At 42.4% G+C, this 12,762-nt stretch overlaps 1 protein-coding gene across 1 annotated transcript in view; it reads right to left on the bottom strand.

The window, feature by feature from the left end:
• Nucleotides 1-12,762, bottom strand: part of ADAMTS3 (ADAM metallopeptidase with thrombospondin type 1 motif 3) — a 124,780-nt gene that overhangs the window by 112,016 nt on the left and 2 nt on the right. The window contains exons 1-2 of the mRNA XM_070756726.1: nt 12,696-12,762; nt 27-54 (exon numbers count right to left, since the gene is read on the bottom strand). The exon at nt 12,696-12,762 is cut by the window's right edge and continues 2 nt beyond it. Of these exons, the coding sequence (XP_070612827.1) occupies nt 27-54; nt 12,696-12,762 (95 nt within the window). The remainder of the gene's footprint in view (nt 1-26; nt 55-12,695) is intronic.

Below are 12,762 nucleotides of genomic sequence, written 5' to 3'. Positions count from 1 at the left end.
AACCAAATTGACCAAAAACCACTTACCTCTTTGAATAGTTTCTTGGTGGGCAGCCTAGAAGAAAGGAGAGAAATATGAATTGACTTAGGAGCTGACCCAGATCTAAAAAGCCGTTTTTGCTTTTAAAGGTATCCTAATCAAAGCATCCTTAAATTTTAAAAAAATAGTCACCTAGCATCAAAAACGTCACCAAAAAAGCACAACAAAGACTGTTCTTTCTGCGCCAGCTCAGGAAGTTCAAACTGCCCAAGGAGCTGCTGATCCAGTTCTACAGAGGAATCATTGAGTCTGTCATCTGCACCTCTATAACTGTCTGGTTCGGTTCTGCAACCCAACAAGACTGACACAGACTTCAGAGGAGAATCAGAACTGCAGAAAAAGCAATTACTGTCAACCTGCCTTCCATTGAGGACCTGGATACTGCACGAATCAAAAAGAGGGTGGGGAAAATATTGACTGACCCCTCGCATCCTGGACACAAACTGTTTCAACTCCTACTCAAAACTTCGCTACGGAGCACTGCACACCAAGACAATTAGACATACAAGACAATGTAACTCTGCTAAACAAATACCCTACGAAAGCAGACTATCAATCCTAGGTCTAGAAAGCTTAGAACTACGTCGCCTAAAACACGATCTAAGTACAGTGGTCCCCCGATTATCGTGAGGGTTCCGTTCCAGGACCCCTCGCGACAATCGATTCTTCGCGAAGTAGCGGTGCTGAAGTAAAAACAACATCTGCGCATGCGCAGATGGTGTTTTTACTTCCGCCGCAGCAGCGAGGAGCCGAAGATTGGGGTTTCCCCGCCGCCCACGCAGATCTTCGGCTCCTCGCTGCTGCCGCGCCCGCCGCTTGTCCGCCCGCCGCTTGTCCGCCGCCTGCCTGCCCGCGCGCCCGCCGCTCGCCCGCCCTTCGCCCGCCCACGCCGTTCGCTCGCGCCGCTTCCCAGCTGAGTCCTGAAGCCAAACGGCAAAGGCGAACTTCCGCGTTTGGCTTCAGGACTCAGCTGGGAAGCGGCGCTGGGGTCTTACCGGCCGCCCACGCAAAGGGGAAACCCCGGCTCCTCGCTGATGCCCGCCGCTCGCCCTCCCGCCAGCAAGAGGGGGAAGACCCAGGGAAGCCGCCCAGCAGCTGATCTGCCCGGCGGGGAACGCAAACTCCACCATCTACGCATGCATGGCCATAGAAAAAAAAGGCGCGCATGCGCAGATGGTGTTTTTACTTCCGGGTGGAAAAATCACGACATAGCTTTTAGTAAAGATCGGGATCGCAAAACTCGGGGGATCACTGTATTGCCCACAAGATCATATGCTGCAACGTTCTACCTGTCAATGACTACTTCAGCTTCAACCGCAACAACACAAGAGCACGCAACAGATTCAAACTTAATATTAACCGCTCGAAACTTGACTATAAAAAATATGACTTCAGCAACCGAGTTGTCGAAATGCAGAACTCATTACCTGACTCAGTAGTGTCAACCCCTAACCCCCAACATTTTTCCCTTAGACTCTCCACGATTGACCTCTCCAGGTTCCTTAGAGGTCAGTAAGGGGCGTACATAAGTGCACTAGTGTGCCTTCCGTCCCCTGTTCAATTGTCTCTCCTTATCTCATTTATCTTTTCTTCCTTTCAAATATGTTCACCTATACTTTTATATCTTTTCTTCTATTCTTTTCTTTACTTATATTATTACATATCTTTCTCTTCAATGTGTATTATGTATTGGACAAAATAAATAAATAAAATAAAATAAATAAAATAAATTCCCTCATCACTGTCAAACTATTCACTAAGGCTGTGTTACTATTACTATTAGTTTTTCTCATCGTTCCTATCGCATACCTCCTCCCACTTATGACTGTAACTTGTTGCTTGTATTCTTACGATTTATATTAATATTGATAATTTCCTGATTGCTTATTTGACCCCTAAGACAATCATTAAGTGTTGCACCTCATGATTCTTGACAAATGTCTCTTTTTATTTCATGTACACTGAGAGCATCTGCACCGAAGACAAATTCCTTGTGTGTCCCATCACGCTTGGCCAATAAAGAATTCTATTCTATTCTAAATTGCAGAATAAAATTCATCAGGTTCTCCAGTTTGTTTGTGGCAAGGGTGGGGAAAGAGACACGAGACACGGGCATCAAAGAAAGATTTCAACAACGGCTTCTCAGATGCCTTCTGTGCAGAGAAAGGTACGAAGAGTTGGTGAACAAATAGCTGTGAGGCAAAGGCTAACTGGTATGCAGAGTTTTGATCAAGCCGGCAATTACTACTGGATTAGAAACACATGCAAATAAGACTGCAGCAGATTTCAAAGCTGGTTTCCAGGAAATATTCTAGAATTCTTGAATGGAATTCCATTTTGTTCCATCTCATCTATTCTATTCTATTCTATTCTATTCCATTCCATTCCATTCTATTCTATAGGGTTAAATAAGGTCCAGGAGGGAAGTGTTTTTAATAGGAAAAGTGAACACAAGAACAAGGGGACACAATCTGAAGTTAGTTGGGGGAAAGATCAAAAGCAACGTGAGAAAATATTATTTTACTGAAGGAGTAGTAGATCCTTGGAACAAACTTCCAGCAGACATGGTAGATAAATCCACAGTAACTGAATTTAAACATGCCTGGGATAAACATATATCCATCCTAAGGTAAAATACAGAAAATAGTAAAAGGGCAGACTAGATGGACCAGGAGGTCTTTTTCTGCCGTCAGACTTCTATTCTATTCTATTCTATTCTATTTATTTCCATTCCATTATATTTCATTCCATTCCATATTTTCTATTTTATTATGTTCTGTTTCTGTTCTGTTTCTGTTTCTGTTTCTGTTTCTGTTCCTGTTCCTGTTCTGTTCCTGTTCTGTTTCTGTTCTGCTTCTGTTCTGCTTCTGTTCTGTTTCTTTTCTACTCTACTCTACTCTATTCCACTCCACGCCAGTCTACTCCATTTCACATTTTCTATTCTATTCTGTTCTGTTCTATTCTACTCCACTCCACTCAATTCCATATTTTCTATTCTATTCTATTCTACTCTACTCTACTCTACTCTACTCTACTCTACTCTACTCTACTCTACTCTACTCTACTCTACTCTACTCCATTCCAATCCAATCCATTCCATTCTATTCTACTCTACTCTATTCCATTCCTCTCCATATTTTCTTTTCTTTTCTATTCTCTTTTGTTCTGTTCTATTTTAATTCTGTTCCATTCCATTCCATTTTCTATATTCTATCCCATCCCATTCTTTATATTCCATATTTCTTAATCGCCCACAGCCCTCTTATCACCCAGAGCCCCCCCCCCTCTAAGGGAGATGGTCAGCTAATACATATGAACCAACCAACCAACTAGCCAACCAACCAACAAAAGGACCCAGTCTGAACTCCTTGGGTGAGAAATAGCTACTAGCCTCCCGTCCCTGTTGAAAACCTTCTACTGTGTGCAAAAGGTTAAAAAGCATCATTGCAGGAGTTTGATCCCTCCGGAGTAAGAAAAAAGCAGCAGTTGTGATTTGAAATGTGAACTTTTTTTCCTCTCTCTCTCTCTCACCAAAAGGTTAGGATTTATGTGGGCCTTAATTTATGTGGGGACTAGCCTGGGAGGGAGACTTTAAAAGAGCCTCAGACAACTTGGCAGCCTCTGTTTATTCAGGAGGGCTAAACAGTTCGCCCATTTTCCCGGCTTTTATGGTCATCTAAAAAACAGAGGACACTGCCATAAAGATAAATATCTATCCATCATCAATATAAAACTGCCTTGAAAAACCCGCGTATGACGCTTTAGGGCGTCTCTTTAAATTTGCACGCTGAAGTGACTTCACTGAGATTTATTATCCTACTCAGGCAGTCCTTGACTTACAACGGCATGCTTAGTGACCGTTTGAAATTACAACAGCGCTGAAAAAAGTGACTTATGACCAGGGACGGGCTGCCAAAGTTTTTACTACCACACTGCGGGCGTGGCTTATTTTGTGGGTGTGGCTCGATGGCCATGTGACTGGGTAGGAGTGGTTTGTCGGCCATGTTTGTCGGCCAAACTGCAGTTTAATGTTTCCAAATGTAAAATAATGCACTTGGGGAAAAGGAATCCTCAATCTGAGTATTGTATTGGCAGTTCTGTGTTGGCAAATACTTCAGAAGAAAAGGATTTAGAGGTAGTGATTTCTGACAGTCTCAAAATGGGTGAACAGTGCAGTCAGGCGGTAGGGAAAGCAAGTAGGATGCTTGGCTGCATAGCTAGAGGTATAACAAGCAGGAAGAGGGAGATTATGATCCCACTATATAGAATGCTGGTGAGACCACATTTGGAATACTGTGTTCAGTTCTGGAGACCTCACCTACAAAAAGATATTGACAAAATTGAACGGGTCCAAAGACGGGCTACAAGAATGGTGGAAGGTCTTAAGCATAAAACGTATCAGGAAAGACTTCATGAACTCCATCTGTATAGTCTGGAGGACAGAAGGAAAAGGGGGGACATGATCGAAACATTTAAATATATTAAAGGGTTAAATAAGGTCCAGGAGGGAAGTGTTTTTAATAGGAAAGTGAACACAAGAACAAGGGGACACAATCTGAAGTTAGTTGGGGGAAAGATCAAAAGCAACATGAGAAAATATTATTTTACTGAAAGAGTCGTAGATCCTTGGAACAAACTTCCAGCAGACGTGGTAGATAAATCCACAGTAACTGAATTTAAACATGCCTGGGATAAACATATATCCATCCTAAGATAAAATAGAGAAAATAGTATAAGGGCAGACTAGATGGACCAGGAGGTCTTTTTCTGCCGTCAGACTTCTATGTTTCTATGTTTCTATGTTTCTATGTGATCAGGTGGGAGTGGCTTGACAATCATGTGACTGGGTGGGAGGGGCTTACCGACCAAGATAATAGGAAAGTGAACACAAGAACAAGGGGACACAATCTGAAGTTAGTTGGGGGAAAGATCAAAAGCAACGTGAGAAAATATTATTTCACTGAAAGAGTAGTAGATCCTTGGAACAAACTTCCAGCAGACGTGGTTGGTAAATCCACAGGAACTGAATTTAAACATGCCTGGGATAAACATATATCCATCGTAAGATAAAACACAGGAAATAGTATAAGGGAAGACTAGATGGACCATGAGGTCTTTTTCTGCCGTCAGACTTCTATGTTTCTAAGATAAGTTTTCAAATAGGGGCTTGGACTCTTTTTCCGTGGATTTGGTCCCATTATTTGAATAGTCACAAAAAGGACAAATGATCGACAGCATAGACAGGCGTGGGGATAATTACCACCCTCTCCCCCCTTTTTTTTGCTACGTTTTCAGCCTTACTGTAGGATGGATTACGTTGAATGTGTATGATTGTATAGTTAGGGGTTTTACTATGTTATTAATGTTTTTAAAATTGATTTTATTTTTCTCCTATTAGATTTGTAATGCATTGTATCACTGTTACATTGTGAGCCACCCCGAGTCTTTGGAGAGGGGCGGCATCCAAATCTAATAAATAAATGAATGAATGAATGAATGAATGAATGAATAAATAAACAAACAAACAAATAAACAAACAAACAAATAAATAAATAAATTAGACAACATTAGACAGCTCCAAGTCCTCAGAGAGGGGTGGCATCCAAATCTAATAAATTATTATTAATTATTAATTCTTCTTCTTCTTCTTCTTCTTCTTCTTCTTCTTCTTCTTCTTCTTCTTCTTCTTCTTATTATTATTATTATTATTATTATTATTATTATAGAAACATAGAAACATAGAAGACTGACGGCAGAAAAAGACCTCAAGGTCCATCTAGTCTGCCCTTATACTATTTCCTGTATTTTATCTTACAATGGATCTATGTTTATCCCAGGCATGTTTAAATTACTGTGGATTTATCTACCACGTCTGCTGGAAGTTTGTTCCAAGGATCTACTACTCTTTCAGTAAAATAATATTTTCTCATGTTGCTTTTGATCTTTCCCCCAACTAACCTCAGATTGTGTCCCCTTGTTCTTGTGTTCACTTTCCTATTAAAAACACTTCCCTCCTGGACCTTATTTAACCCTTTAACATATTTAAATGTTTCGATCATGTCCCCCCTTTTCCTTCTGTCCTCCAGACTATACAGATTGAGTTCATGAAGTCTTTCCTGATACGTTTTATGCTTAAGACCTTCCACCATTCTTGTAGCCCGTCTTTGGACCCGTTCAATTTTGTCAATATCTTTTTGTAGGTGAGGTCTCCAGAACTGAACACAGTATTCCAAATGTGGTCTCACCAGCCCCCTATATAGCGGGATCACAATCTCCCTCTTCCTGCTTGTTATACCTCTAGCTATGCAGCCAAGCATCCTACTTGCTTTCCCTACCGCCTGACTGCACTGCTCACCCATTTTGAGACTGTCAGAAATCACTACCCCTAAATCCTTCTTTTCTGAAGTTTTTGCTGTTTTGCTGAAGTTATTATTATTATTGTTGTTGTTGTTGTTGTTGTTGTTATTATTATTATTATTATTATTATTATTATTATTATTATTATTATTAGTTGGGGAGCCCAGTCACATTTTAAGGTTTTGTCTTTAACCCACAAGGTTCAGTATAGTAACAGATTAGGCAAGTAGCTCGATTTTCTTTCATTGCTATAAAAGTTCAGTTCTAAATAAATTAATACCATTTAATTATTTCCTATTTTAAAAGTAATTAAGGATCATATTAAGGTACTGGAGAAGGAAGGACAATTAAAAAAAACCTATTAAGTATTCAATAAATAGTGCATAAACTTACTACCCCCAGTGCTGTTGCAATTGAGGGTAGCAGCCCATTACTGCTCATGACCATTTTTTCACACTTACAACAGTTGCCAATTGCCAACTATGCGGATTTTTATCATATGAGTGTGGGAATGCTGCCACGGTCAGAAATACAAGAAGTCTTCAACTTAGAACAGTTCATTTAGTGACCGTTTGAAGTTCCAATGGCATTTTAAAAAGTGACTTAATACTTTTTCACATTTAAGACCGCTGCTGTTGTGGTTAGCTCTGGCCCAGCTCCTGCCCCAAGGACTGTGGATGTGGGGGAGACATCCACATGCTGCAGGCCTGTTTTGCCCCCGGTGGAATCTGCTGATGAAGGCTCCTCTGACCAAGAAGACATGAGTGACAGGGAGGAGGAGAGTGTGGCAGACAGCTCAGAAGGAGATCAATTATCTAGCTCCTCCTTGGATTCAGAACGAGTTAATGATACAGCCACGCATGTGGAGAGCGATGCATAGGCAACAACAACTGAGAGGTCAAAGAAAATGAGGCCACCTGTGGTTGGGTGGGGCTGTGGTCATTAGTGAGGCAGCTATAAATAGCAGCCTGTGGGTTTGGCCATTGTGGAGGATTATCTGATCGTTGTGTTTCGTGACTGCTTTACTGACTTTGACCTTTTGTGTGCTGATTTTCCCCCGCTTTGAAGCTAAACCAGAGCAAAGTGTGTTTCACTTTGTGAAAGAAGAAGGACTGTGAATTGCCTCACAGCTGCAAGCTAAGTATCACAGAACTCATAAGGGACTTGTACAAATTACCAATTTGTTTGGAGACGAGTGCTCTTTGCTATACCAAAAGAGGGCTTGGTTTAAGTGACTTTTCATTATAAAGAACATTGTTTTGCATTTTCAAACGTGTGTGTGTCTGAAATTTGTACCTGTGCATTTTTGGGAGGAGCCCGACAGAACAGCTACGAGATGCCAAGTGTGTGAACTTTCATGATGTGATTAAAATGCTGCAGAGTACAACAGCTGCCAAAAAAGCCAACACAGTCCTAGGTTGCATAAACAGAATCAAGATCAGGTGAAGGGTTAATAAGATTAGAGGGCTGGAGGCTAAAACATATGAAGAACACAGAGTTGGCCTTCTCTGTGGCAGCCCCGGCCCTCTGGAATCAACTCCCCCCGGAGATTAGAACTGCCCCCACACTCCTTGTCTTTCGTAAATTACTCAAGACCCATCTATACTGCCAGGCATGGGGGAGTTGAGACACCTTTCCCCCAGGCTTTTTTATATTTATGTTTGGGTATGTATATGTTGTTTTCTTTTTAAAATATGATAGGTTTTTATGTGCTTTTTAATATTAGATTTATTTTCGCTGGAATAGTTTTTATTATTGTTGTGAGCCGCCCCGAGTCTTCGGAGAGGGGGACCATACAAATCTAATAAATTGAATTGAATTGAATTGAAGAACGGTTGCAGGAACTGGGTATGCCAAATTTAATGAAAAGAAGGACCAGGGGAGACATGATAGTAGTCTTCCAATATCTCAGGGGCTGAGACAAAGAAGGAGTCGAACTATTTTCCAAGGCACCTGAGGGTAGAACAAGAAGCAATGGGAGGAAACTAAACAAGGAGAGAAGTAACTTAGAACTAAGGAGAAATTTCCTGATAGTTAGAGCAATTCATCATTGGAACAACTTGCCACCAGAAGTTGTGAATGCTCCAACAGTGGAAGCTTTTAACGCATCATTTGCTTTTGCATTGATTCCTAGGGGAAACATTGCTTCTACTTACAAACTTTTCTACTTAAGAACCTGGTCACGGAACGAATTAAGTTCTTAAGTAGCGGTACCACTGTATTAGTAATAGTATTACAAATTGCAAAAATTCCAAACAAGCGATTTCAGTGAAAAATGATACAAGGAAATGGAATTGTTTTGCAATGTTTCCTTCGGGTTGGCCAACTTTGAAGAGAAAGAAAATGCTCAGAAAGTATTTTAAAATGTTCAGGGAATGAGGCCAAAGTGGACTTTATTTATTTATTTATTTAGTCATTCGTTCATTCATTCACTCATTCATTCATTCATTCATTCATATAAATAATAAGAGGTCAGCTAGTCAGCGAGTCTTCGGAGAGGGACAGCATACAAATCTAATAAATTATTATTATTAATTATTATTATATACACACACACACACACACACCGCCACTCCAGCACATACTCCAACTCAGGGCCAACAGAGGCATCATGATCCTTTGACAAGAAGAGAAGAGAAGAGAAGAGAAAATATGGAATGGAGAATATATAGAATAGAATAGAATAGAATAGAATAGAATAGAAGGGAAGGGAAGGGAAGGGAAGAGAAGAGAAGTGAAGAGAAGAGAAGAGAAAATATGGAATGGAGAATATATAGAAGAGAAGGGAAGGGAAGGGGAGAGGAGAGAAGAGAAGAGAAGAGAAGAGAAGAGAAGAGAAAATACCGTGTTTCCCCGAAAGTAAGACAGTGTCTTACTTTCTTTTTATCCCCAAAAGCCCCACTATGTCTTACTTTCGGGGTATGTCTTATATTGGAAAAAAATTGTTGAATTTTTTGTTTTAACCATAAAATTAACATTTAGACGCGGTGACGTATGGAGGGGGGACGGCGCAGAAGTGGGCAGGAGGCGGCGCTCATTTGGATCAGACGGAGGCGGCAGACACAGTGACGTATGGAGGGGCGGCGGCGCGGAAGTGGGCAGGAGGCGGCGCTCATTTGTATCAGAGGGAGGTGGCAGACGCGGCGACGTATGGAGAAGGGGACGGTGCGGACGTGGGCAGGAGGCGGCGCGCAGCTAGATGAGAGGGAGGCGGCAATACCCCCGTGTTTCCCCGAAAGTAAGACATATGTCTTACTTTCGGGGTACGGCTTATATTAGCCGACCCCCCTGAAACCCCCGATACGTCTTACAATCGGGGGTGTCTTACTATTGGGGAAACAGGGTATGGAATGGAGAATATATAGAAGAGAAGGGAAGGGAAGGGAAGGGGAGAGGAGAGGAGAGGAGAGGAGAGAAGAGAAGAGAAGAGAAGAGAAGAGAAGAGAAGAGAAGAGAAGAGAAAATATGGAATGGAGAATATATAGAAGAGAAGAGAAGAGAAGAGAAGAGAAAATATGGAATGGAGAATATATAGAAGAGAAGAGAAGAGAAGAGAAGAGAAAATGTAGTGGAGTGGAGTAGAGTAGAGTAGAGTAGAATAGAATAGAATAGAGTAGAATAGAGTAGAGTAGAATAGAACAGAATAGAATAAGAAAGGGAAGGAAAGGAAAGGAAAGGACTGGGCTGGGCTGGGCTGGACTGGGCTGGATTAGACTAGACTAGACTAGAACAGAACAGAATAGAATTCTTTATTGGTGAGATTGGACACATAAGGAATTTTTGACTTTGGTGCAGATGCTCTCAGTGTACATAAAAGAAAAGCTATATTCCTCAAGAATCATAACACTGAATGATATTCCGGGTACAAATAACCAATCAAATCATCTTAGGAACCAATCAATATAAATTGCAGATACAATCAACAAAGTTACAGTCATACAGTCAATAAGTGGAAGGATATGGATAGAGTCAGTCTGGTGTGTTGGTTAAGGCAGTATTTCCCAGCCTTGGCAGCTTGAAGATATCTGGACTTCAACTCCCCAAATTCCCCAGCCAGCATTCGCTGGCTGGGGAATTCTGGGAGTTGAAGTCCAAATATCTTCAAGTTCCCAAGGTTGGGAAACACTGGGTTAAGGCACCGATGAAGAATCTACAAGCACCAACTCGGAGTCAGAACACAGGATGAAAACCTCTTAGTTAATCTCAGGACTCATGGAAAGACTCAACCGTAATTGCAGCTGGGAAACTGTGAGTATCGTAGACCTGAACCAAATCCAAAAATACAAGGGCATTCCTGGCAGTCAGACCTCAACAGACACATAGAGATAAACCTGGTTTACCCAGCATTCAAAGGAGATTTGAAAAAGTTAAGAAGGAAACCAAAAGATCAGAAGACAATCTTTCGGCAGCTTACACTCAGATAAGCAGAGTTTAGCACCAGACAACGAAAAAAAAGCAAGCAAGCAAAAAAAAACCCCCCAATATCCTGATCAGGGAACTCCTCCCTAGAGAAAACTACAGCTCCCACCAACACTGGCAAGGCAGGCTATTCTACGTAAAAAGAGGGCAAAGCCCACACTCACTCAGCCTGATGATACTACCCAGCCAGGTAATAAAACGTTTGCAAGCAAACAACTAAAGAGCCCATAAAGATAACATTTCAGAAAGTTAAGAAAAGAAGTCCAATTGACTCAACTTCCCAACAATTCTACCTGGGTAACTGAAAATCTTCATCCACATCAAACCCTTCAGAAAATTCTGATTATTGGAAATATTAGACACAACTGTCTTTTCTGACAACGATCATCTTCCACCAGGAAAGTATGCTTCAAGCTAAAAAGAATCTCATCCGATTTTCTTTTCTCGAATTTCTTGCTAATATTCATCTTTCTTGATGTGGGATAAGTGCTGCCAATCTTTGGCTGCCCCTGGATCTGCTAAAGGTTGACAACTTGCAGGGCAAGTACCTTTCCCTCAACCCAATGCATCACATGTTTGCATAAGTGAAGGACGTGAAGGAGAGAAAGAGAGGGAAGGAAGGAAGGAGAGACAAGGGAGAGAGAGGGGTGGAGGGAGGGATGGAGGAAGGGAGGGAGGGAGGAAGGAAGGAAGGAGAGACAAGGGAGAGAGAGAGGGAGGGAGGGAGGAAAGAAGGAAAGACAAGGGAGAGAGAGGGAGGGAGGAAGGAAAGAAGGAGAGACAAGGGAGAGGGAGGGAGGAAGGAAGGAAGGAAGAGGAGACAGGGGAGAGAGAGAGGGGGAGGGAGGAAGGAAGAAAGGAAAGAAGGAGAGACAAGGGAGAGAGAGGGAGGGAGGAAGGAAGGAATGAAGGAGAGACAAGGGAGAGAGAGGGAGGGAGGGAGGAAGGAAGAGGAGACAGGGGAGAGGGAGGGAGGGAGGAAGGAAGGAAAGAAGGAGAGACAAGGGAGAGAGAGGGAGGGAGGAAGGAAAGAAGGAGAGAAGGGAGACAGAGGGAGGGAGGAAGGAAGGAAAGAAGGAGAGACAAGGGAGAGGGAGGGAGGAAGGAAGAGGAGACAGGGGAGAGTGAGAGAGAGGGAGGGAGGGAGGAAGGAAAGAAGGAGCGACAAGGGAGAGAGAGGGAGGGAGGGAGGAAGAAAGGAAAGGAGAGACAAGGGAGAGAGAGGGAGGGAGGGAGGAATGAAGGAGAGACAAGGGAGAGAGAGGGAGGGAGGAAAGAGAAAGTGAGCAAGAAAGTGAGAAAATGTATGAGAAAGACAGAGACGAAAGAGAAGGAATGAAAGAGAGAGAAAAGAGTAAGAATAAAAGAAAAAAGGAAAGCAAGAAAGAAGGAAAGGAAGGAAGGAAGGAAGGAAGGAAGGAAGGAAGAGAAATGAGCAAGAGCAAGAGCAAGAATGAAAGAGAAAAAAGGGGCAGGGGGAGAGAGAGAGAGTGAGCAAGAAAGCGAGAAAAAAATGTGAGAAAGACAAAGAAAGAAAGAGACGAAAGAGCAAAAATGAAAGAGAGAGAAAAAAGAGTACGAGAGAAAGAAAGGAAGGAAGAGAGAAAGAAAAAAGAAAGAAAGAAAGAGAAAGAGGAAGAGGAAGAATGAAAGAGAAAAAAGGAGAAAGAGAGAGAGTGGAAACAAAAGTTTTTCCTACCATTCTCCAAATTAAAACCTTACGGGAGCCTGGAGGAGGAGCCGTGCCAAGCGCTAATTCCCCGCAGGAGGAGCGCAACCTCGGCTCCCCCGCTTTCCAAAGTCGGCGCTTTCCCCCCTCTTCCTCACCGGGAAAGCAACCTTCGCTCCCCGAGATCCAGAAGTATTTGCACCCCACTTACGCGTCCATCAGCCGAGCTCTCCGACGGCACCAGCGCGGCGGCCAGCAGCCACAAAGACGGCAGCAGC

Source organism: Erythrolamprus reginae, chromosome 7 (genome assembly GCF_031021105.1).
Source record: "Erythrolamprus reginae isolate rEryReg1 chromosome 7, rEryReg1.hap1, whole genome shotgun sequence".
Lineage (NCBI taxonomy): Eukaryota > Metazoa > Chordata > Lepidosauria > Squamata > Dipsadidae > Erythrolamprus > Erythrolamprus reginae.
Note: the sequence above shows the minus strand (reverse complement) of the source record. Positions and strands in the feature narration are given on the sequence as shown.